Source organism: Haliotis cracherodii, unplaced genomic scaffold (genome assembly GCF_022045235.1).
Source record: "Haliotis cracherodii isolate W230 unplaced genomic scaffold, xgHalCrac1.p SCAF_7, whole genome shotgun sequence".
Lineage (NCBI taxonomy): Eukaryota > Metazoa > Mollusca > Gastropoda > Lepetellida > Haliotidae > Haliotis > Haliotis cracherodii.
The window spans coordinates 15,878,171-15,899,990 of NW_027266330.1; the positions used below are offsets into that span (position 1 = coordinate 15,878,171).

At 39.0% G+C, this 21,820-nt stretch overlaps 2 protein-coding genes across 2 annotated transcripts in view; one reads left to right on the forward strand and one right to left on the reverse strand.

Moving 5' to 3' along the window:
* The window catches only part of LOC139448080 (structural maintenance of chromosomes protein 4-like), a 42,272-nt gene extending 39,043 nt beyond the window's left edge, over positions 1 to 3,229 (forward strand). Inside the window, exons 26-27 of the mRNA XM_071229591.1 lie at positions 1,025 to 1,208; positions 1,874 to 3,229. Coding sequence (XP_071085692.1) covers positions 1,025 to 1,208; positions 1,874 to 2,035 — 346 coding nt within the window. The 3' untranslated portion in view covers positions 2,036 to 3,229. The remainder of the gene's footprint in view (positions 1 to 1,024; positions 1,209 to 1,873) is intronic.
* Positions 3,230 to 4,414: 1,185 nt separating this feature from the next.
* On the reverse strand, positions 4,415 to 21,780 carry LOC139447558 (activating signal cointegrator 1 complex subunit 1-like). Its single transcript, XM_071228961.1, has 7 exons — positions 21,563 to 21,780; positions 17,063 to 17,272; positions 13,747 to 13,919; positions 8,051 to 8,187; positions 7,283 to 7,402; positions 5,809 to 6,013; positions 4,415 to 5,040 (listed from the first exon to the last, which is right to left on the reverse strand). The coding sequence occupies exons 1-7, from the start codon at positions 21,666 to 21,668 to the stop codon at positions 4,924 to 4,926; spliced, it is 1,068 nt and encodes a 355-aa protein (XP_071085062.1). The 5' UTR covers positions 21,669 to 21,780; the 3' UTR covers positions 4,415 to 4,923.
* Between the last annotated feature and the right edge of the window lie 40 nt (positions 21,781 to 21,820).

A 21,820-nucleotide genomic window follows, 5' to 3' on the forward strand; every position in this document is an offset into this window, starting at 1 on the left:
AAATAAACAAAGCTTATGTGGGTGTGATTTTAAATGTTGATTTATGCTGAACTTGCCTGCAGTGTTAAAAACACCAAACAAACAAATTGTGCATGAGGTCTGTCCTGAGCAAAGGGGATAAGAAAGTTAATGATGTTGCTTCTCAAACAAAACTTGGGTGCAAATTGGGTCCTCCTTATCTATTGACAACCTCCGCTGTCTAGTGGATAGAGTGTCTGCCCGGAGAGCGGAAGGTCATATTGAATGTTAAACCCCCTTTCACCTCAACTCACCTGGTTATCTATCATAAAAGAATTGAGATTTCATACACTCAATAATCAATGATGACCTGAACCCAAACTAGCGACAATGTGAACATGTTTGAAAGTTTCTTTGGGATTAAATTGTGGTCTTGTGACTTGAAAATTGGACCTCTGGTAATCGTGCTCATCACACAACTGGAGAATCTACATTTGCTACAATTTGATGCTATAGTTTAACAATTGCATTACAATCCTATGTTTTACTCAAACACATTGCCTCTCTGAGTAAAGATTTCACGACATGTCCATAGGAAGTCACATCCAGTGAACCCTGAACAAACTTTGAACGCTAAATCTTATTCAAGGATGCAAGTTTCTTGAGCCAATCAGATGATTCGGCTTCATTTCCTCACCACCTCGATCCAGAACTTTCAATGTTAAAAGTAAAGCTTGCACTGAACACAAAAATCCTCTTGGGATTACATGCCATTTCACTTACCATGAACGTGGTGTGTTATCTATCAAGAACAATACAAAAGTGCAGCCTCTATCATTCACATTCGGAAGTGGCTGTTTAAGTTGTTTTTTTGAGATATTGAAATGAGATATGTTGGTCTGAATGCTTTTCTCACCTGAGGGCTTGTGAGGTCTTCATGCAGAGAGGTATTGCATCACAGTAAAAGGTCTGATCTTTATGATGGGTGTGGATCATGTGGAAGTGGTCTGCTTGGAGCAACATAAAGCTCACCGACTGCTCAAATTAAAATGCTTTCATGTTGCAGTGTGCGACCGCCCAAGAAGTCATGGAAGAACATCTCCAATCTGTCTGGAGGGGAGAAGACTCTCAGTTCTCTAGCTCTGGTGTTTGCCCTCCACCATTACAAGCCCACCCCCCTGTACGTCATGGACGAGATTGATGCTGCTCTCGATTTCAAGAATGTCTCCATTGTTGCCAACTACATCAAGGTACGTTACTCTACCTGGCTTTGGTCTCCCTGTCAGGATTAATGTAAGAGGCTGCTTAATGGATCACGTGGTCAGACGCGGTGACTTAGTGACTTAGTGGATCACGTGGTCAGACTCAGTGACTTAATGGATCACGTGGTCAGACTCAGTGACTTAGTGGATCACGTGGTCAAACTCGGTGACTTAGTGGATCACGTGGCCAGACTCGGTGACTTAATTGATCACATGGTCAGACTCGGTGACTTAGTGGATCACGTGGTCAGACTCGGTGACTTAGTGGATCACTTGGTCAGACTTTGTTGGTTATACTGTTATACTGTGATGACATGGGTCATTGCTCCTCACTGGATTGACTTGATGATACACAGGCCACTGGAATATTGCTGGCTACTACATGTATTTGTAATTCCATCAGCATGGGTTGTGTAGACAAATTCTAACCCAGATCTCCACAGGGCTATCAGCTAACGCATGAAAAGACTGATATGTAACATATCAGCGATACAATTCAATGAGGTGTTAAACCTAACTCAAAGACCTTCCTTGACTATTTTTAAGGAATAATTTCACAGCCTTGTTTCTTTTCAATCAAATGTATGAAACATTTGAGCATGGTCATTTATACACTATACACTATTTCTTACAACTGATTCTTTTTTTTCTAGGAGAGAACGAAGAATGCACAATTCATCATCATATCGCTAAGAAACAACATGTTCGAGTTAGCAGATCGATTGGTGGGGATCTATAAGACAGATAACTGCACAAAGTCAGTCACCATCAACCCCAAGAAGCTCTCCATACCACTGCAGGAGATCAATGCCTGAGGCCAGGATGTCTGCACATACACCAGTGCTGATTGGTGGAAATACCTAGGACTGTTACAATTAAACACCAGTACTGATTGGTGGAAATACCTAGGACTGTTACAATGAAACACCAGTGCTGATTGGTGGAAATATCTAGGACTGTTACAATTAAACACCAGTGCTGATTGGTGGAAATATCTAGGACTGTTACAATGAAACACCAGTGCTGATTGGTGGAAATACCTAGGACTGTTTTAAGGAAACACCAGTGCTGATTGGTGGAAATATCTAGGAAGACTGTTTAATTAAACAGCAATGCTGACTGGTGGAAACACCAAGGATGACTGTTACAATGAAACATCAATGCTGATTGGTGGAAATATCTAGGATGCCAGTTCAATGAAACAGCTATGCTGATTGGTGGAAACACCAAGGTTGACTGTTACGATGAAACACCAATGCTGATTGGTGGAAATATCTAGGACTGTTACAATGAAATACCAATGCTGATTGGTGGAAACATCTAGGATGCCGGTTCAATGAAACAGCTATGCTGATTGGTAGAAACCCCAAGGATGACTGTCACAATGAAACGCCAATGCTAATTGGTGGAAATGTATAAGATGTATGTTTACAATGAAAACACAAGGACTTATTGGTGGAAAATTTTGGGACAATATTGTAAATAGTTTATTCAATGACTTCACTACTCATCTGTAAACAAGAAGCATATGTTCATAACGTCAGGCTACTTGAACACGATTTTGGTGACATGTGCTACCGGGTTGTTGAAATTGAAATGCTGTCACCATTCTCCAAGAATCAAAGACTACCAGTGCGTTGTTCAAGCTAAAATGTTTCTGTCATGGAAGGAAAGTGAACCGTCTGACAATTGGTAAATCCCATGTAGGATGTAAATAGAGTTATCAAGGAATTTGTAATAGACATTGAGATGTAGCAGAACGGCTTTAGAACATATACTGTAATCCACTCATGCCATGCTTCCTCCAGAGTGACACCTGAATGACATTTAGTCAACTGTTCGACCAACCTTCTGCCCCCTCCCCAATCTGTTATAGACATTTGAGATGTACTACTTTATTACATTCAATATACCATTAGACCAAGCTTTTTCTTTTCTCTCTCTCTCTCTCCCTCCCTACCTTCTTCCCCCGTTTCTCCTCTCTCTCTCTCTCTCCACCCCGCCCCACCCCGCCCTTTCACCATCTGATAGCGAGACTGAGATGTTGAACCTGTATTCAGCTTTCTTGTTAGGCCACCAAACCCATACAAGGTTTTACCGCTATCACAATTTTAAAATATTCTGTATTCAAGTTACAAATGGAAACACATGTTTGGCTCTGCTCGTCCCATGGGATCCACAAAAAATTGTTTGAATCATTTGCATGTACATTTTACTGTAAAATTAAATATACAAGGGTCTTACATAGACTACCTCTCTCATTGTCCAACCAACTTCACTAAGCTTGTTTCAAACAAGAAAATTCCCACACATAATTACAGGAAGGCTTGAGAAATAACTCACATTGTATTTGTTGCTGGAACAGAGGTGGCACTTTGTACAGGACGTATGGTATGTTTGGGTCTGTAGGATGGCTTCTGTATTCAAGCATTTCTTACTAGGTATGCACAAGGTCTCAATGACAACTTCAAGTCAAATACGTTCACACTGACTTACAACAGTCTTAGCACTAAGAACGAGTTGCTATAGGGCACTGGGTTCAATTCAGATGGGGGTACATTGTGTGAAACCTATTTATTCCTCGTACTCATTTGTATCTACCATTTTATCTCAATGAGTGAGTGAGTATGGTTTTACGCTGCCTTTTTAGCAATATTCCAGGAATATCACGGCGGGGGACGCCAGAAATGGGCTTCACACATTGTACCCATGTCGGAAATCGAACCTGGGTCTTCAGCGTGATGAGCGAACACTTTAACCACTAGGCTACCCGACCGCCCCTTTATCTCAATGACAATTTAAACTTGAATATTTGAACACCTACTTAAACAGTCGTAGCACTGTTCATTCACTTGTACACATCTGCTGTCGAGGGGTGGTCAGGTAGCCTAGTGGTTAAAGCGTTCACCCATCACGCCAAAGACCCGGGTTCGATTCCCGACATGGGTACAATGTGTGAAGTCCCCTCCCGTGACATTGCTGGAATATTGCTAAAAGTGGTGTACCATAGTCACTCACACACACACACACACACACACACACACACACACACACACACACACACACACACACACACACACACACACACACACACACACACACACACACATCTGCTGTCGTACTGTCAACACACTTTCTCTGCCTCCTGCTGTCTTCACTTCTCACAATAAATCAGACTTCAAACAAGGGTTGGTACTTTTATTTACAAACTTATGTACATATGCACAATATGGACAGTAGAAATGCTGCGTTCACCTCTCCCTGGACATTGGACCTGCATTTTGGAAAGGTTCACTACCTTATACCTAAGGATGTGTGCTCATCAGGTTGTTAGCAAGTAGTTTATATTTTACATATTTAGTGTTGCTTTTAATTGAGTCACTATCATGGAATCCAAGCTGTTCAGACTATGGTTGGTTGGTTTGTTGTTTAACGCTGCACTCAGCAATATTTCAGCTATATGATGGCGGTCTGTAATTAATCGAGTCTGGACCAGACAATACGACGATTAATATTATGAGCTTCCATCCACGCAATTGGGATCGATGACATGCGTCAACAAAGTCAGCAAGCCTGATGACCCGATACCGTTTGTCGTGTCTTACAAGCATAGTCGCCTTTTACGGCAAGCATGGGTTGCTGAAGACCTATTCTACCCCGGATCTTCACGGGTCTTCAGACTATGGAGTAATCTCACTATGCACTACAGTAAAGATATAGACCCCACAGAGTCGTAGTAGCCATCTCGACCAGTTGAGAAGCGCTGTGAAAGATGAATGGTGGCAATTTCCTGAGGACCAAAGTCATACTTTCCAAATTTCTGAAAATACAAAAAGAATTAAACAACATGAGATAAATCGCAAAACAGAACCGTTAACAATAACCATATTTTAGCAGTAGATTCAGTTAAACTTCTCATGGCAATAAGATCAGGTGCAAATTGATATCAGTGAATGTAGATTTTCAAACAGACAGCAATAGTTATGCTTTAATTACAAATGCTTTTTAATAATCAAGACTTGGCTATATAAACTGCCACGCTGTTGGGTTACGTTGTCAGGCAACCGCAAGTTGTGGAGCCTGTTGCATCTGTAAGGATACGTCTTTCAGCGTTTGTTCACACCGCACTCAGAACAGAACTATGATGTGAAAGTCCCCGAGGCTGACCACCTGATTGCTTTAGTCGTCTCACAGGACAAGCATAGGTTCCTGGACAAACAAAACTATGATGTGAAAGTCACCGAGGCTGACCACCTGATTGCTTTAGTCGTCTCACAGGACAAGCATAGGTTCCTGGACAAACAAAACTATGATGTGAAAGTCACCGAGGCTGACCACCTGATTGCTTTAGTCGTCTCACAGGACAAGCATAGGTTCCTGGACAAACAAAACTATGATGTGAAAGTCCCCGAGGCTGACCACCTGATTGCTTTAGTCATCTCACAGGACAAGCATCAGTTCCTGGGGAACTATTCTAACCCAGAATCACAACGGGGCTTCTGTCCGTGGCTAGGTCAGGTGAAATGGATGTTCTTGTACAATAATGTATGACAATTTACGTATTTATAGCTGGCAGAGAATATCTCACCCTTAAAACCCCTGCAGCATCAAACGACTCCCGCTCCCTGACATTCCTCCCGGACTCCATCACTTCAGCCTTGGCGGTCCCACTCGGGTCTTTCCGGAACAGTGTGTTCATGACAGTCACATGGAGCTTGACTCTCTCAAACTGTCGAGGCATCAAGCCAGCTGCACTGAACTTGTCCACCAGTCGGTCGCACAGAATCTGAAGACTGAGAGCGAGTTCGGAGATAAACAGTTTTTCAGTTTAGAGCTAAGTTAACTGTAGATTTAACCACCATAAACTGACTTTGGAACCTAACTGCACACCTCTATTAGGACGTCACACTGCTCATTGTAACAGAAAAGTTATGTCATTGTCATATATAGAAAAACACCAAATTTTCAGTTCTGTTGTATCTGAAACTTGAATAACCTCTCTTAGTCAGTTTCTATGGTGTTTTGATAGTTGATCTGTTCTTTTAATCCCAGGTCACATAACTTGATAAAAGATGTCTGACGGGCTAAATGCATTTATAACGGATATAACGAACTAAAATTAGTGGTCCCTTTGAGTTCGTTATAACCGTAGTTTACTGTATATGAGGGACACAGGTCAATATGGATTTTGAACCCAACCAGTGATTGACGAGTGATCACTTATCTTCAGACAGTCATATATTTTGATACTGATTGGGGCCAACCATTACATGATACTCCTCCAAGTACCATTAATACCCATTGGGGATACATCACACCAATCAAAGGGAGACGAGGCTCGGGGGAAATTTGTAATTCCAAGCCCACTTTGTAAACTCAAAGGTATGATAAGGGACATTTTGAACAAACTGAAAAGACAAATCTTAATTTGTGCTGAACAATTTAAACCCAGTCGTGAGTGAGTTGGGTTTAACAGTTTTCTAGTTATAGCACAGCATATCAGCTTAATGTGGGAGGAAAGCCCAAAGTGATGCTTGTCTCAGACGTTAATCACTTCGGTGAAACCCACGAGCACAGGTAAAAATAATCAGGACGAACCAGGATTTGAACCTACAATCATATGTTTCTGGCGTGCTCAAGGGACGCAACTCTGCACAGCGAATCGTGGCGCCTTAGACGACTGGACCACTCGTACCCCGAATACAGTCATGAAAGTTGTTAGCATGTTCATTTTACTGATCACTTGTGTTGTTAGTATTGTTAACACTTTCTCTGGACCTTTGCCCACAGGATAAAATACAGTTCAAATTTGAAAAAAATGATTTTCTATTCCACAAGAAATATAAGCAAGACCAAATCTGTTAAAAATATGGGGTTTCACCACCTTTGTATCATTACCTAGTTATAATAACTTGCTCATGTACGAATAAGGGGATGTTTCCAGAAGAATTCTACAAAAAAGTTACTTTTCTTGTCACAAATCTGTCCTTCTTTTCCAACTAATTGACTATTATAAGAATGTAAAATGTATCTGTTTAACGACTAACGAAGATATGACTTACATATCGGAGCCATCAGTCATCTGTATCTGAGCATACAGGACATCGACAGCGTTGGGATCGTCATTCATGTATTCCAGATCCTGAACCCGAGCCAGTAACTTCTGTTCCTTCAGTATCGGCCTGGAGTGAGTGGAGAGAAATGTTAGGTTTTCTGAAAGGACAAGTATGACCAGGGCTTTCTTCACCTACAGGATCGGCCTTATTTAAGAAATGAGCAAAACATTCATAGATGGTAGTGAAAGTTATCAGATGTATTCAATGAGGACAAGACTTTCAACAGTTGGGCACTTATGACAACACTAAATGGATAACATTTGTCAAAAAAGCTGATAATATTTTTCAAATATTTGAGGTGAGGTGAGGTGAGGTGAAACAAAACATATCTATGACGTGATATGTGGAATTTTGTTGCAAGATCCACCGGCTAAACAATGCCATGTGACATCAGCCTAGCAACAAGGTTGGTGGGGTCATAGAGTGTGCGTAAGCTCCTCTCAGTGATCTATCATCTCCTCACGCAATGCCGTTGAATGAGCCAAAAGATGCTGAGAGCTTTCAATGTTTGTTAGTGTAACTTGTTCCCGCAGTACATTAGCATACGCTTTGGTATTGCACAATGTGTAATACAGCTGTATGTTTATTAAACAGGTGATCTCTTCAAGGGCAAGTAATAAATCATCATCATCATCATCATCATCATCATCATCATCACTGAATGGCTGAAGAGATTATCTGGCACCCGGGTCGAGACCAGAAGTATCAACTCACTGGACGAGGTCCTCCTTGCACTGTTGCAGCAGCTCTGTAGCCAGCCTAATCTCGGCATCGTTGAGAAGAGCCAGTGTCCCCAGGGTCAAGTGAAGCTTCTTTGGATTCTGGAAGAGGCTGGCATCCAGGCCTCTATCCTGCAGAGTCAGAAGGGTGTTACACTACTATCTTGGTACTCCTACAGCAAGATTCTAACACGATTCATCAAATCACTGTAATCATAAATCAATGATACACAACACAGACTTTATTCTGTGTTCTTTCACATGTGGCTTTTACTATCTGGATATCAAATCGCCACCAAAAACACTGTCTTGACATTATGACATTTTGGCTCATATGAATTCAGTTATTCAGTCTCATTTAGCCTAAAAAACTTGATCACATTTGAATTCAAAATAGGGTGGGTAGGTTGGTAGGCTTTTATATATTTTTGTATCTTATCTTTTTCATACCCTGCATACATCCATGAGAACCGTTCGATTTTACACATTTTCAAGTCTGCTTTTTATTATTATGTTACGATTCACTTAAAAAAACAACTTAGGTCAGCATCTTAAAATAGGGTTAGTTTGGTTACCAGGGTAACGGCACCACAGCACTGTCAGGCCACAAGTATTAGTCTTGTTTCAATATAACATGTAAATGTGATATCAAGTATTGGTGTTGTCTCAATATAACATGTAAATGTGATATCAAGTATTGGTGTTGTCTGAATATAACATGTAAATGTGATATCAAGTATTGGTGTTGTCTCAACATAACATGTGAATGTGACATCAAGTATTTGTGGCAACTCAACATAACATGTGAATGTGACATCAAGTATTTGTGGCAACTCAACATAACATGTAAGTGTGACATCAAGTATTGGTGGTGTGTCTCAACATAACATGTAAGTGTGACATCAAGTATTGGTGTTGTCTCAATATAACATGTAAATGTGACATCAAGTATTGGTGTTGTCTCAATATAACATGTAAATGTGACATCAAGTATAGGTGTTGTCTCAATATAACATGTAAATGTGATATCAAGTATTGGTGTTGTCTGAATATAACGTGTAAATGTGACATCAAGTATTGGTGTTGTCTGAATATAACGTGTAAATGTGACATCAAGTATTGGTGTTGTCTGAATATAACGTGTAAATGTGACATCAAGTATAGGTGTTGTCTCAATATAACATGTAAATGTGACATCAAGTATTGGTGTTGTCTAAATATAACGTGTAAATGTGACATCAAGTATTGGTGTTGTCTGAATATAACGTGTAAATGTAACATCAAGTATTGGTATTGTCTCAACATAACATGTAAATGTGACATAAAGTATTTGTGGTGTCTGAATATAACATGTAAATGTGACATCAAGTATTGGTGTTGTCTCAATATAACATGTAAATGTGACATCAAGTATTTGTGTCGTCTCAATATAACGTGTAAATGTGACATCAAATATTGGTGTTGTCTCAATGTAACATGTAAATGTCACATCAAGTATTTGTGTCGTCTCAATATAACATGTAAATGTGACATCAAGTATTGGTGTTGTCTGAATATAACATGTAAATGTGACATCAAGTATTGGTGTTGTCTCAATATAACGTGTAAATGTGACATCAAGTATTGGTGTTGTCTCAATATAACATGTAAATGTGACATCAAGTATTTGTGGTGTCTGAATATAACATGTAAATGTGACATCAAGTATTGGTGTTGTCTGAATATAACATGTAAATGTGACATCAAGTATTGGTGTTGTCTGAATATAACGTGTAAATGTGACATCAAGTATAGGTGTTGTCTCAATATAACATGTAAATGTGATATCAAGTATTGGTGTTGTCTGAATATAACGTGTAAATGTGACATCAAGTATTGGTGTTGTCTGAATATAACGTGTAAATGTGACATCAAGTATTGGTGTTGTCTGAATATAACGTGTAAATGTGACATCAAGTATAGGTGTTGTCTCAATATAACATGTAAATGTGACATCAAGTATTGGTGTTGTCTAAATATAACGTGTAAATGTGACATCAAGTATTGGTGTTGTCTGAATATAACGTGTAAATGTAACATCAAGTATTGGTATTGTCTCAACATAACATGTAAATGTGACATAAAGTATTTGTGGTGTCTGAATATAACATGTAAATGTGACATCAAGTATTGGTGTTGTCTCAATATAACATGTAAATGTGACATCAAGTATTTGTGTCGTCTCAATATAACGTGTAAATGTGACATCAAATATTGGTGTTGTCTCAATGTAACATGTAAATGTCACATCAAGTATTTGTGTCGTCTCAATATAACATGTAAATGTGACATCAAGTATTGGTGTTGTCTGAATATAACATGTAAATGTGACATCAAGTATTGGTGTTGTCTCAATATAACGTGTAAATGTGACATCAAGTATTGGTGTTGTCTCAATATAACATGTAAATGTGACATCAAGTATTTGTGGTGTCTGAATATAACATGTAAATGTGACATCAAGTATTGGTGTTGTCTGAATATAACATGTAAATGTGACATCAAGTATTGGTGTTGTCTGAATATAACGTGTAAATGTGACATCAAGTATAGGTGTTGTCTCAATATAACATGTAAATGTGACATCAGGTATTGGTGTTGTCTCAATATAACATGTAAATGTGACATCAAGTATTGGTGTTGTCTCAACATAACATGTAAATGTCACATCAAGTATTTGTGTTGTCTCAATATAACATGTAAATGTGACATCAAGTATTGGTGTTGTCTCAACATAACATGTAAATGTGACATCAAGTATTGGTGTTGTCTCAATATGACATGTAAATGTGACATCAAGTATTTGTGTCGTCTCAATATAACATGTAAATGTGACATCAAGTATTGGTGTCTTCTCAATATGACTTTTAAATGTCACATCAAGTATTTGTGTCGTCCCAATATAACATGTAAATGTGACATCAAGTATTGGTGTTGTCTCAATATGACATGGGAATGTGACATCAAGTATTGGTGCTGTCTCAATATAACATGTAAATGTGACATCAAGTATTGGTGTTGTCTCAATATAACATGTAAATGTGACATCAAGTATTGGTGTTGTCTGAATATAACATGTAAATGTGACATCAAGTATTGGTGTTGTCTGAATATAACATGTAAATGTGACATCAAGTATTTGTAGTGTCTCAATATGACATGTAAATGTGACATCAAGTATTGGTGTTGTCTCAATGTAACATGTAAATGTCACATCAAGTATTTTTGTCGTCTCAATATAACATGTAAATGTGACATCAAGTATTGGTGTTGTCTCAACATAACATGTAAATGTGACATCAAGTATTGGTGTTGTCTGAATATAACGTGTAAATGTGACATCAAGTATTGGTGTTTTCTCAATATAACATGTAAATGTGACATCAAGTATTTGTAGTGTCTCAATATGACATGTAAATGTGACATCAAGTATTGGTGTTGTCTCAATGTAACATGTAAATGTGACATCAAGTATTGGTGTTGTCTCAATATAACGTGTAAATGTGACATCAAGTATTAGTGTTGTCTGAATATAACGTGTAAATGTGACATCAAGTATTGGTGTTGTCTCAATATAACGTGTAAATGTGACATCAAGTATTAGTCTTGTCTCAATATAACATGTAAATGTGACATCAAGTATTAGTGTTGTCTCAATATAACGTGTAAATGTGACATCAAGTATTAGTGTTGTCTCAATATAACGTGTAAATGTGACATCAAGTATTAGTGTTGTCTCAATATAACGTGTAAATGTGACATCAAGTATTAGTCTTGTCTCAATATAACATGTAAATGTGACATCAAGTATTTGTGTTGTCTGAATATAACATGTAAATGTGACATCAAGTATTGGTGTTGTCTCAACATAACATGTAAATGTGACAACAAGTATTGGTGTTGTCTCAATATAACGTGTAAATGTGACATCAAGTATTGGTGTTTTCTCAATATAACGTGTAAATGTGACATCAAGTATCGGTTTTGTCTCAATGTAACATGTAAATGTGACATCAAGTATTGGTGTTGTCTCAATATAACATGTAAATGTGACATCAAGTATTGGTGTTGTCTCAATATAACGTGTAAATGTGACATCAAGTATTGGTGTTGTCTCAACATGTAAATGTCACATCAAGTATTTGTGTTGTCTCAATATAACATGTAAATGTGACATCAAGTATTCGTGTTGTCTCAACATAACATGTAAATGTGACATCAAGTATTGGTGTTGTCTCAATATGACATGTAAATGTGACATCAAGTATTTGTGTCGTCTCAATATAACATGTAAATGTGACATCAAGTATTGGTGTCTTCTCAATATGACTTTTAAATGTCACATCAAGTATTTGTGTCGTCCCAATATAACATGTAAATGTGACATCAAGTATTGGTGTTGTCTCAATATGACATGGGAATGTGACATCAAGTATTGGTGCTGTCTCAATATAACATGTAAATGTGACATCAAGTATTGGTGTTGTCTCAATATAACATGTAAATGTGACATCAAGTATTGGTGTTGTCTGAATATAACATGTAAATGTGACATCAAGTATTGGTGTTGTCTGAATATAACATGTAAATGTGACATCAAGTATTTGTAGTGTCTCAATATGACATGTAAATGTGACATCAAGTATTGGTGTTGTCTCAATGTAACATGTAAATGTCACATCAAGTATTTGTGTCGTCTCAATATAACATGTAAATGTGACATCAAGTATTGGTGTTGTCTCAACATAACATGTAAATGTGACATCAAGTATTGGTGTTGTCTGAATATAACGTGTAAATGTGACATCAAGTATTGGTGTTTTCTCAATATAACATGTAAATGTGACATCAAGTATTTGTAGTGTCTCAATATGACATGTAAATGTGACATCAAGTATTGGTGTTGTCTCAATGTAACATGTAAATGTGACATCAAGTATTGGTGTTGTCTCAATATAACATGTAAATGTGACATCAAGTATTAGTGTTGTCTCAATATAACGTGTAAATGTGACATCAAGTATTGGTGTTGTCTCAATATAACGTGTAAATGTGACATCAAGTATTAGTCTTGTCTCAATATAACATGTAAATGTGACATCAAGTATTAGTGTTGTCTCAATATAACGTGTAAATGTGACATCAAGTATTAGTGTTGTCTCAATATAACGTGTAAATGTGACATCAAGTATTAGTGTTGTCTCAATATAACGTGTAAATGTGACATCAAGTATTAGTCTTGTCTCAATATAACATGTAAATGTGACATCAAGTATTTGTGTTGTCTGAATATAACATGTAAATGTGACATCAAGTATTGGTGTTGTCTCAACATAACATGTAAATGTGACAACAAGTATTGGTGTTGTCTTAATATAACGCGTAAATGTGACATCAAGTATTGGTGTTTTCTCAATATAACGTGTAAATGTGACATCAAGTATTGGTTTTGTCTCAATGTAACATGTAAATGTGACATCAAGTATTGGTGTTGTCTCAATATAACATGTAAATGTGACATCAAGTATTGGTGTTGTCTCAATATAACGTGTAAATATGACATCAAGTATTGATGTTGTCTCAATATAACATGTAAATGTGACATCAAGTATTGATGTCTTCTCAATATAACATGTAAATGTGACCACTCACTCCATCACACTCTCGGAGGACATCAGTTTTGAAGTCAACAAAAGAGTGCTCGATGCCGTTGATGCAGATAGAGAGGAAGTGGGTGAATGGTTGCTTCTGGCGGGCAGACTCCACGATCAAGTCAATCCGTGTCTTGGCAGAACTCACGCCCTTCCTGTCATGTCCAAGGATAACTGCAATAAGCATTCACAAGAACAGGATATTTTCTAAATACACGACATGATTGAAGGTTTCACACTCTATCAAATAACAGAGTTTAAAATTAATTTCTCAAATCCACAAATATGGCTTGTCATCTGCCTGATGTAAATGTAGTTGTCATCTACCTGATGTTAAAGTAGTTGTCATCTACCTGATGTACATGTAGTTGTCATCTGCCTGATGTAAATGTAGTTGTCATCTACCTGATGTAAATGTTGTTGTCATCTACCTGATGTAAATGTAGTTGTCATCTACCTGATGTACATGTAGTTGTCATCTACCTGATGTTAATGTAGTTGTCATCTACCTGATGTAAATGTAATTGCCATCTACCTGATGTAAATGTAATTGCCATCTACCTGATGTAAATGTAATTGCCATCTACCTGATGTAAATGTTGTTGTCAGCCACTGGATGTTAAATGTAGTTGTCATCTACCTGATGTAAATGTTGTTATCATCTACCTGATGTAAATGTAGTTGTCATTTACCTGATGTAAATGTAGTTGTCATCTACCAGATGTAAATGTAATTGCCATCTACCTGATGTAAATGTAGTTATCATCTACCTGATGTAAATGTAGGTGTCATTTACCTGATGTAAATGTAGTTGTCATCTACCTGATGTAAATGTAGTTATCATCTACCTGATGTAAATGTAGTTGTCATTTACCTGATGTAAATGTAGTTGTCATCTACCAGATGTAAATGTAATTGCCATCTACCTGATGTAAATGTAGTTATCATCTACCTGATGTAAATGTAGGTGTCATTTACCTGATGTAAATGTAGTTGTCATCTACCTGATGTAAATGTAGTTATCATCAACCTGATGTAAATGTAGGTGTCATTTACCTGATGTAAATGTAGTTGTCATCTACCTGATGTAAATGTAGTTATCATCAACCTGATGTAAAGATAGTTGTCATCTACCTGATGTAAATGTAGTTATCATCTACCTGATGTAAATGTAGTTGACATCTACCTGATGTAAATGTAGTTGCCATCTACCTGATGTAAATGTAGTTGTCATCTACCTTATGTAAATGTAGTTGCCATAAACCTGATGTAAATGTTGTTGTCATCTACCTGATGTGAAGGAAGTTGTCCCTTACAAAATGTCACTAGTCTTTCCTGAATTTCACCAGCCTCAGATAAGATATATCCTAATTTCGAACGCGAGCAATGACTCTCAGGCCAATACTCTGCCCCCCATACAGTCCCCCATGAAGTGTCACCCATACAGGAACACCAATTGCCAAATTCATGATAACAAAGTTAGAATCCTGACAAGGAATGTGGTCGTTTGGTAGAGCTGTATCATACTGACAGCAGGGCCATCAAAGAGGAAGAGTGAGTGAGTGAGTTGGGGTTAATGCCGCGTTTAACAGTATTCCAGTCATATCACGGCGTGTCGACTTAATGTGGGAGGAAAGCCCGAAGTGATGCAGGTCTTAGACGTTTACCACTTTGGTGAAACCCACGAGCACGGGTATGGTGCTGACAAACCTAGAAACATAATCGGGGCGAACCGGGATTCGAAGCCACAATCATAGGTTTCTGGCCTGCCCAAGGGACACAACTCTGCACAGCGAATTGCGGCGCCTTAGACGACTGGGCCACCCATGCCCCCCAAAGAGGAAGAGGATTTGATGTCCAAATTAGCTTGCCGAGAGCTAAGCATGGAATCCTAGCAAACTACCTGTTCAGTGAGAGTGTTTGTTTTTATGTTTGTTGTTTAACGCCTCACTCAGCAATATTCCTGATAAATGGCGGCGGTTGGTAAATAATCGAGTCTGATCCAGACAATCCTGTGATTTACATCATGAGCATCCAACCATGCAATTGGGATACGATGAAATGCATCCACCAAGTCAGCGAGTCTGACCCCTGGATCCTATTAGTCACCTCTTCTGACATGCATGGGACCTTCAATGGTGCAAATTAATAGGGTTTCATTGTATAAAACCTTTACACTATGAAGCAACATTATAAAAATCAGATCTAAGTTCTCGCTACCGCAAAACAAAGATCTGAGAACATCCTATTACAGGTCACATCAGAACGAATTTCCACGTGACTAATCACAGTGAGATCAGGAGAGTGAAAGTCTGAATGAGTTTTCTTACCATGCAACCTTGAAGGTTAAAACACAAGGTATTCCAAACAACAGTTACATACAGCTAATAAGGTTCTGTACAGATGATTCCGTCAACATCTTCATCTATTTCTTGCTTTTAAAAGGGAAAAACAGTTCTAACCAAAAAGACTTTCAATAGCCCATGGGTTGTACTGCCATACAATCTACGACTGCGGAGAAGAATCCCCTCAAATGAAAACTATAACTGAAAAGGGAAATTCAACCCTTTTAATAAACCCACAAGATATTTACAATAAACACATTATGTACAAACTGAACATCCCTGGTATGGAAGTATGCACATGGAAGTATAGCCCAAGTAGGGCTCTGAAAACACGCAAGCTATGAGTAGGAGCATCTCGCAATGCATCCTACTCCTATCAGCCCTAAATCTCATCTGCCATGTTCAAGGAGTCACGTGTTACATTCTACCTGCCAAGGAGACATACGAATTCCGCGCAGTAGGTTACATTCAGTCCGCGAAGCTGGTGCGTTCGAAAGATGTCCCGGTAACCTGTCCGAGAACACCTTCTGAAAATGGACATTCATTCCAGAGGGGCTTGGCCGGGTAGCCTAGTGGTTAAAGTGTTCGCTCGTCACGCCGAAGACCCGGGTTCGATTCCCGACATGGGTACAATGTGTGGAGCCAATTTCTGGTGTCCCCCGCCGTGACATTGCTGGAATATTGCTAAAAGTGGCGTAAAACCATGCTCACTCGCTCATTCATTCTAGAATTTTCTTTTGTTCAGTTTTCAAATTTTGAATCAACTTTGTCAAAATACTTTTCAATAAAGGCTGGAACCATTGCCGTAAAGCAAGAAAACGCTATATCTGATGGACTTCTTGTTAGTCATTTCAATAGTCGGTCAAAGTTTGGGAAAGGTTGTCCTGACATGACCTGTAATGGGCTGTCCTCAGATCTCTGTTAAGTGGTAATGAGAAGTAAGATCATATTTTAATGAGATTGTCTACGTACCAATTTCTCCCTCCTGTCCTGCCTTGGGAATCCGGATCTGTGTCCGCGTCTCCATCTCTAGCCTCTTCTTGCTCTCTGCCTTCTTCCCGATGATGAACTTGAAGTATGCACTGGGTATGTTCATCGCGACCCGGTAGCCACTGTCTGTCTCTTCAATATTGCTGAAGGCATCGCATACCTCGTCGTTGTACACACAGCTGCTGACATCATCTGTAGCAGTGAGTCACCTGCATTAGGTCTTATGAGTAGAACTGAAATTCACTTTTCAAACTATATGTAATATTCTTCCTGTGTTCTGGTACATAGGGTAAGAAAATATAACAATTTTTTTTATTGTTTTTGTATCACTTGACCTAAATTCTACATAGAAATTCATTACTAAAAGATGTTTATTTTCAAAATTCATGGACAAAATGGAAGAAACATTGATGTTATCTCCCCTGTAACCATGACTACAAAATGGCGGCAACTTACCATGCAGAGTTATATTTACTGTAGTATGTAAAACTAGGTCTGCATGTACAATCAGTGTCACAATCAGTGTCAAACACTTTATCTTCCAATATATGACACTACAGATACCTGCATCACAATATATTGCAATACAAGCTTTTTGTCAATACAGAACCCTATGATTGATCTGTTTCTTTGTTGTTAGCTATTTAATGCCACACTCAGCAATAATCCATCTATATGATAATGGCCTGTAAATAAATGAGTCTGGACAAGACAAACCAAATCTACTAGGCCACATATAATCACAAACAAAAATTATACCACCACTAATCAAAACTAATAAAACACAAATCCAAAAACCACACATTCACACCCTCCCACAGTCCCCAAACCTTAAACCCCCAAATTTCAAATTCCAAACACAAAATTATATATATTCTGTACAATGTTCCTCATTCAGTTTTGCTTGACAATGGTGTAAGGATCTATACCACATCACCCTCCCTCAGTCCCCAAACCTTAAACCCCCAAAATTCAAATTCCAAACACAAAATTATATATATTCTGTACAATGTTCCTCATTCAGTTTTGCTTGACAATGGTATAAGGATCTATACCGAAGCGTTGCCTTTACAGTATTGTTATCCATACATTGTGTCTACATTGTCATCCGTAAACTTCTAAGTAATGCCTATCAAACAATTTAACTCAATGGATCTGAATTGTATTCTACCCCAGGAGAAGGTAGACAATATGCCGACATCCTTCGACATATACAGAAGGGAAAGAATGCAAAAATAAAAAATCTGGCAGTCTCATCGGAAAGATGTCAACATCAACAAGAGCCATGATTCCAGCTCAGCTCCACTGCTGATACCCCTAAATGCATGCAAGCAAGGAGCTACTGCATCACCATAATTACGGTATGAAGATTTCTCGTCACAAGACTATTTGAAAGAACAGAAGTGATAGTTGAACAACCTGTCATACTCCAACGGCAAGCCAATCATGGCAGCGTACCCAGACCTGATTCTACAAAAGGATGAGTCACGGCTAGGGAGGGTGTGATATGTGGGCAAATGACGACAGGCAGCCTCTGGTCTCTAGAGATCAAAATTGTACATAAATGTCTTGGAGCTCAAAGCTATTTACCTGGCCCTCCTATCACTTTGCAGAGCCAGCAACTACAGATCTATTTTGGTCAACCAGACAATCTCATTAAATCATATCTTAGTTCTCGCTACCGCTAAACAAAGATGTGAGGACATCCCATTAGGGGTCACGTCAAAATGACCTTTCATCCAACCAATCAAGGCGTCGCTTACCAGATCATGAAAGTGACAGTCGGAATGTGATTTCTAATAATGCAAACTCGAAAACCTTAACACGGGGTATTCCGAACGATAGTTACGGGTTTAACGACTGAATCCATACAATCTAGACCATATATTTGCATTTCCAGAATGTTCTTTTGTTCAGGTTTCAAATTTTTAATCGAGAATTTGTCAAAATATGTTTCGAAGTGTAGTCGCCAATTTGAATTTAGTGCTGTAAAGCATGAGAGAGCTGCCTTCTGATTGGCTAATGTCTACTTCTTGTCAGTTCTTCCATTGGTTGGTCTAAGTTCGCGCAAGGTCGGTCTGACGTGACCCGTAATGGGATGTCCTCAGATCTTTGTTTAGCAATAGCGAGAACTAAGATCTGATTTTAGTGAGATTGGTCAACCAGATGGCCTATGTGAACCGTGTGGGAGGGTCAATATCTCAGACCTTTTTTCAGCTGTCATTAACAGCAGTTTACATTCCAGGGATGGAGAACATCAAAGCAGACAGGGAGTCACGTCACTTCCCAGACTTAGGTCTTCAGCAACCCATGCTAGCTGTGAAAGGCGACTATGCTTGTCGTAAGAGGCGACTAATGGGATCGGGTGGTCAGACTCGCTGACTTGGTTGATGCATGCCATCGTATCCCCAAAACGTAAATCAACTGATCATTCATTTCTTGCTGGGCTGCCACATGCATATTACATAACACACATTCACCTCGCTTCAAACCTGGATTTAAATTGAATAATTACCCCAGACACAAGAAATGCCAATAGGAACCTTTATCAAGTAATCTGAGCGGTGCTACCACTAATTATACCTGTAATAAATTCATGCACTGAGCATCAAGTCAATGACGACAAACACACAAGTGTAGGGATATACCAGAAAACATTGATGACAACAAGGGAGTAATAATCTTTCACTGCAGGGATACCTTTTTTTATTATTTAACTATAACCATCAGGGGTATTTCCAAATGACTACATCCGATGAGCTTCCGCCATTCTTTTTGACTGTTTGTTTAGGCTGAAGAAATTAATTAACATGCGGACTTTGTCAAAATCTTTAAAGATCATGGGTAACCAATCAGTGTTAAAAATGTGTAAAACAATTATTGCCTCCAAGTTTATTTACGCTGTCTTTACAGACAGTAGCCCAATCTCTTGTTGGGCTCAGTTGCGTTAGCGAGCAAATCGACTAATGGCAGCTAACGAGCCCCAGCGGCAAGTGTCAGACAGCCGAGAAGAAGCCAGAGATTAGTGCCCCTTTTAGGTGATTAACATTTTACAATTATTTGTGTTTGCATGTGACCATGTGAGTTTAACTTCATGCATTTTCAGTCCCATTTTTAAAGGTAAATGAAAAAAATAAGGGGCCAGGAAATAGTAGCCGTTTTTGCTTCAGGCGAGGTGGTGTTTTTGCTAATCGTTGCCGTTTTCACTCGGTGACATTTTGGCGAGACCTGTGCCGTTTTAGGTTAACCCTATGTCAATCAATGGATTCGTCTGGTCCAGAGATGACTTTTTACAGATCGCCGTCATGCAGCTGGAATATTGCTGAGTGCGGCGTCATACAACAATCAAAACGGCAACAACGCAGTTTACCGGACGCAGACTGAGCTCTACCATCCACTCAATTACCACGCTATAGTGCCACCGCTGTCTTGCTATACCGTTACCTTGCCTCACGCTCACGCTCTCTCGCTTCACGATCCAACTAACACCGTTTTCGGTCTTTGGGAAACTTACAAGTCTTTACGATCCAACACCCGTTTTCGGTCTTAGGGAAACTTACATGTCTTGACGATCCAACTAACACCGTTTTCGGTCTTTGGGAAACTTACATGTCTTTATGATCCAACTAACACCGTTTTCGGTCTTAGGGAAACTTACATGTCTTTATGATCCAACTAACACCGTTTTCGGTCTTAGGGAAACTTACAAGTCTTTACGATCCAACTAACACCGTTTTCGGTCTTTGGGAAACTTACAAGTCTTTACAATCCAACTAACACCGTTTTCGGTCTTAGGGAAACTTGTAAACACGTCTTTACAATCCAACACCCGCTTCCGGTCTTCGGGAAACTTACACTTCTTTACCATCCAACACCCGTTTTCGGTCTTCCGGAAACTTACACATCTTTACGGTCCAACACCCACTTTCGGTCTTTGGGTAACTTACATGTCTTTACCATCCAACACCCTTTTCGGTCTTAGGGAAACTAACACGTCTTTACGATCCACCACCCCTTTTCGGTCCTTAGGGTTAGCTTGCTTTGGGCAAGGGTTAGCCATAAATTCTTACCTTTTCAAGTGTACATCCGATTAATCCGATTGGTCGGTCATGTTGACATAAACAATGGCGGGTGTGGTTTCAAGAAAAGATAAATGGGAGAGCGGACAGTGACGTCATACGCATGCACAATTCATTGTTTACTGAATTCCCCGTGCTTGTTAATGGGGTGCTAATGACTCGTTAAACAAGCACCAATTACATGTGATAGAGCTCGTGGTTCAGTGGTACAGCGTCGGCTTCTAAGGCACTAATTAGCCAAAACGGTGAGCCGGCGAAACGCGTTCGAGCCTCTAATAGCCCCACACAGCGCTAATTGGAACTGAAAACGTGCGCCCGGTAAAGGGCACTATTCCCAATCAAACAAAATCCATCTGATTAACGGATGACATCAAGCTTCCATAGACCTATTACAGTAACTCACCTGTGTAAATGTCCTCTTCTGCCGTGTTGATTTCGTTTTTCTGAATTGGATTTTTTCTGTAACATCTGTTTGCAACCATAACAATCTGCGGCCGAAGCACGTCCATTACGCTGACTCGAATTATGAATATAATGTTCTGCGTTAACGAAGGTTGTGATATTTATTTCTGTTTTGTCCTACTGACATGTAAACACTTCTCTCTTGCATATGTTCAGAGGAAGTTGGTATCGGAAGTTTCCCCAACGCATGCGCACTCCA

Bases quoted from the DNA above. Each gene is read 5' to 3' on its own strand.
- LOC139447558 (XM_071228961.1), bottom strand. From the start codon at position 21,668: ATGGACGTGCTTCGGCCGCAGATTGTTATGGTTGCAAACAGATGTTAC. The intron at 13,920-17,062 runs GTACGTAGACAA...TGCTTATTGCAG, and splicing joins AGGACAGGAGGGAGAAATTG to TTATCCTTGGACATGACAGG. The intron at 8,188-13,746 runs GTGAGTGGTCAC...CTGACTCTGCAG, and splicing joins TCCTCCGAGAGTGTGATGGA to GATAGAGGCCTGGATGCCAG.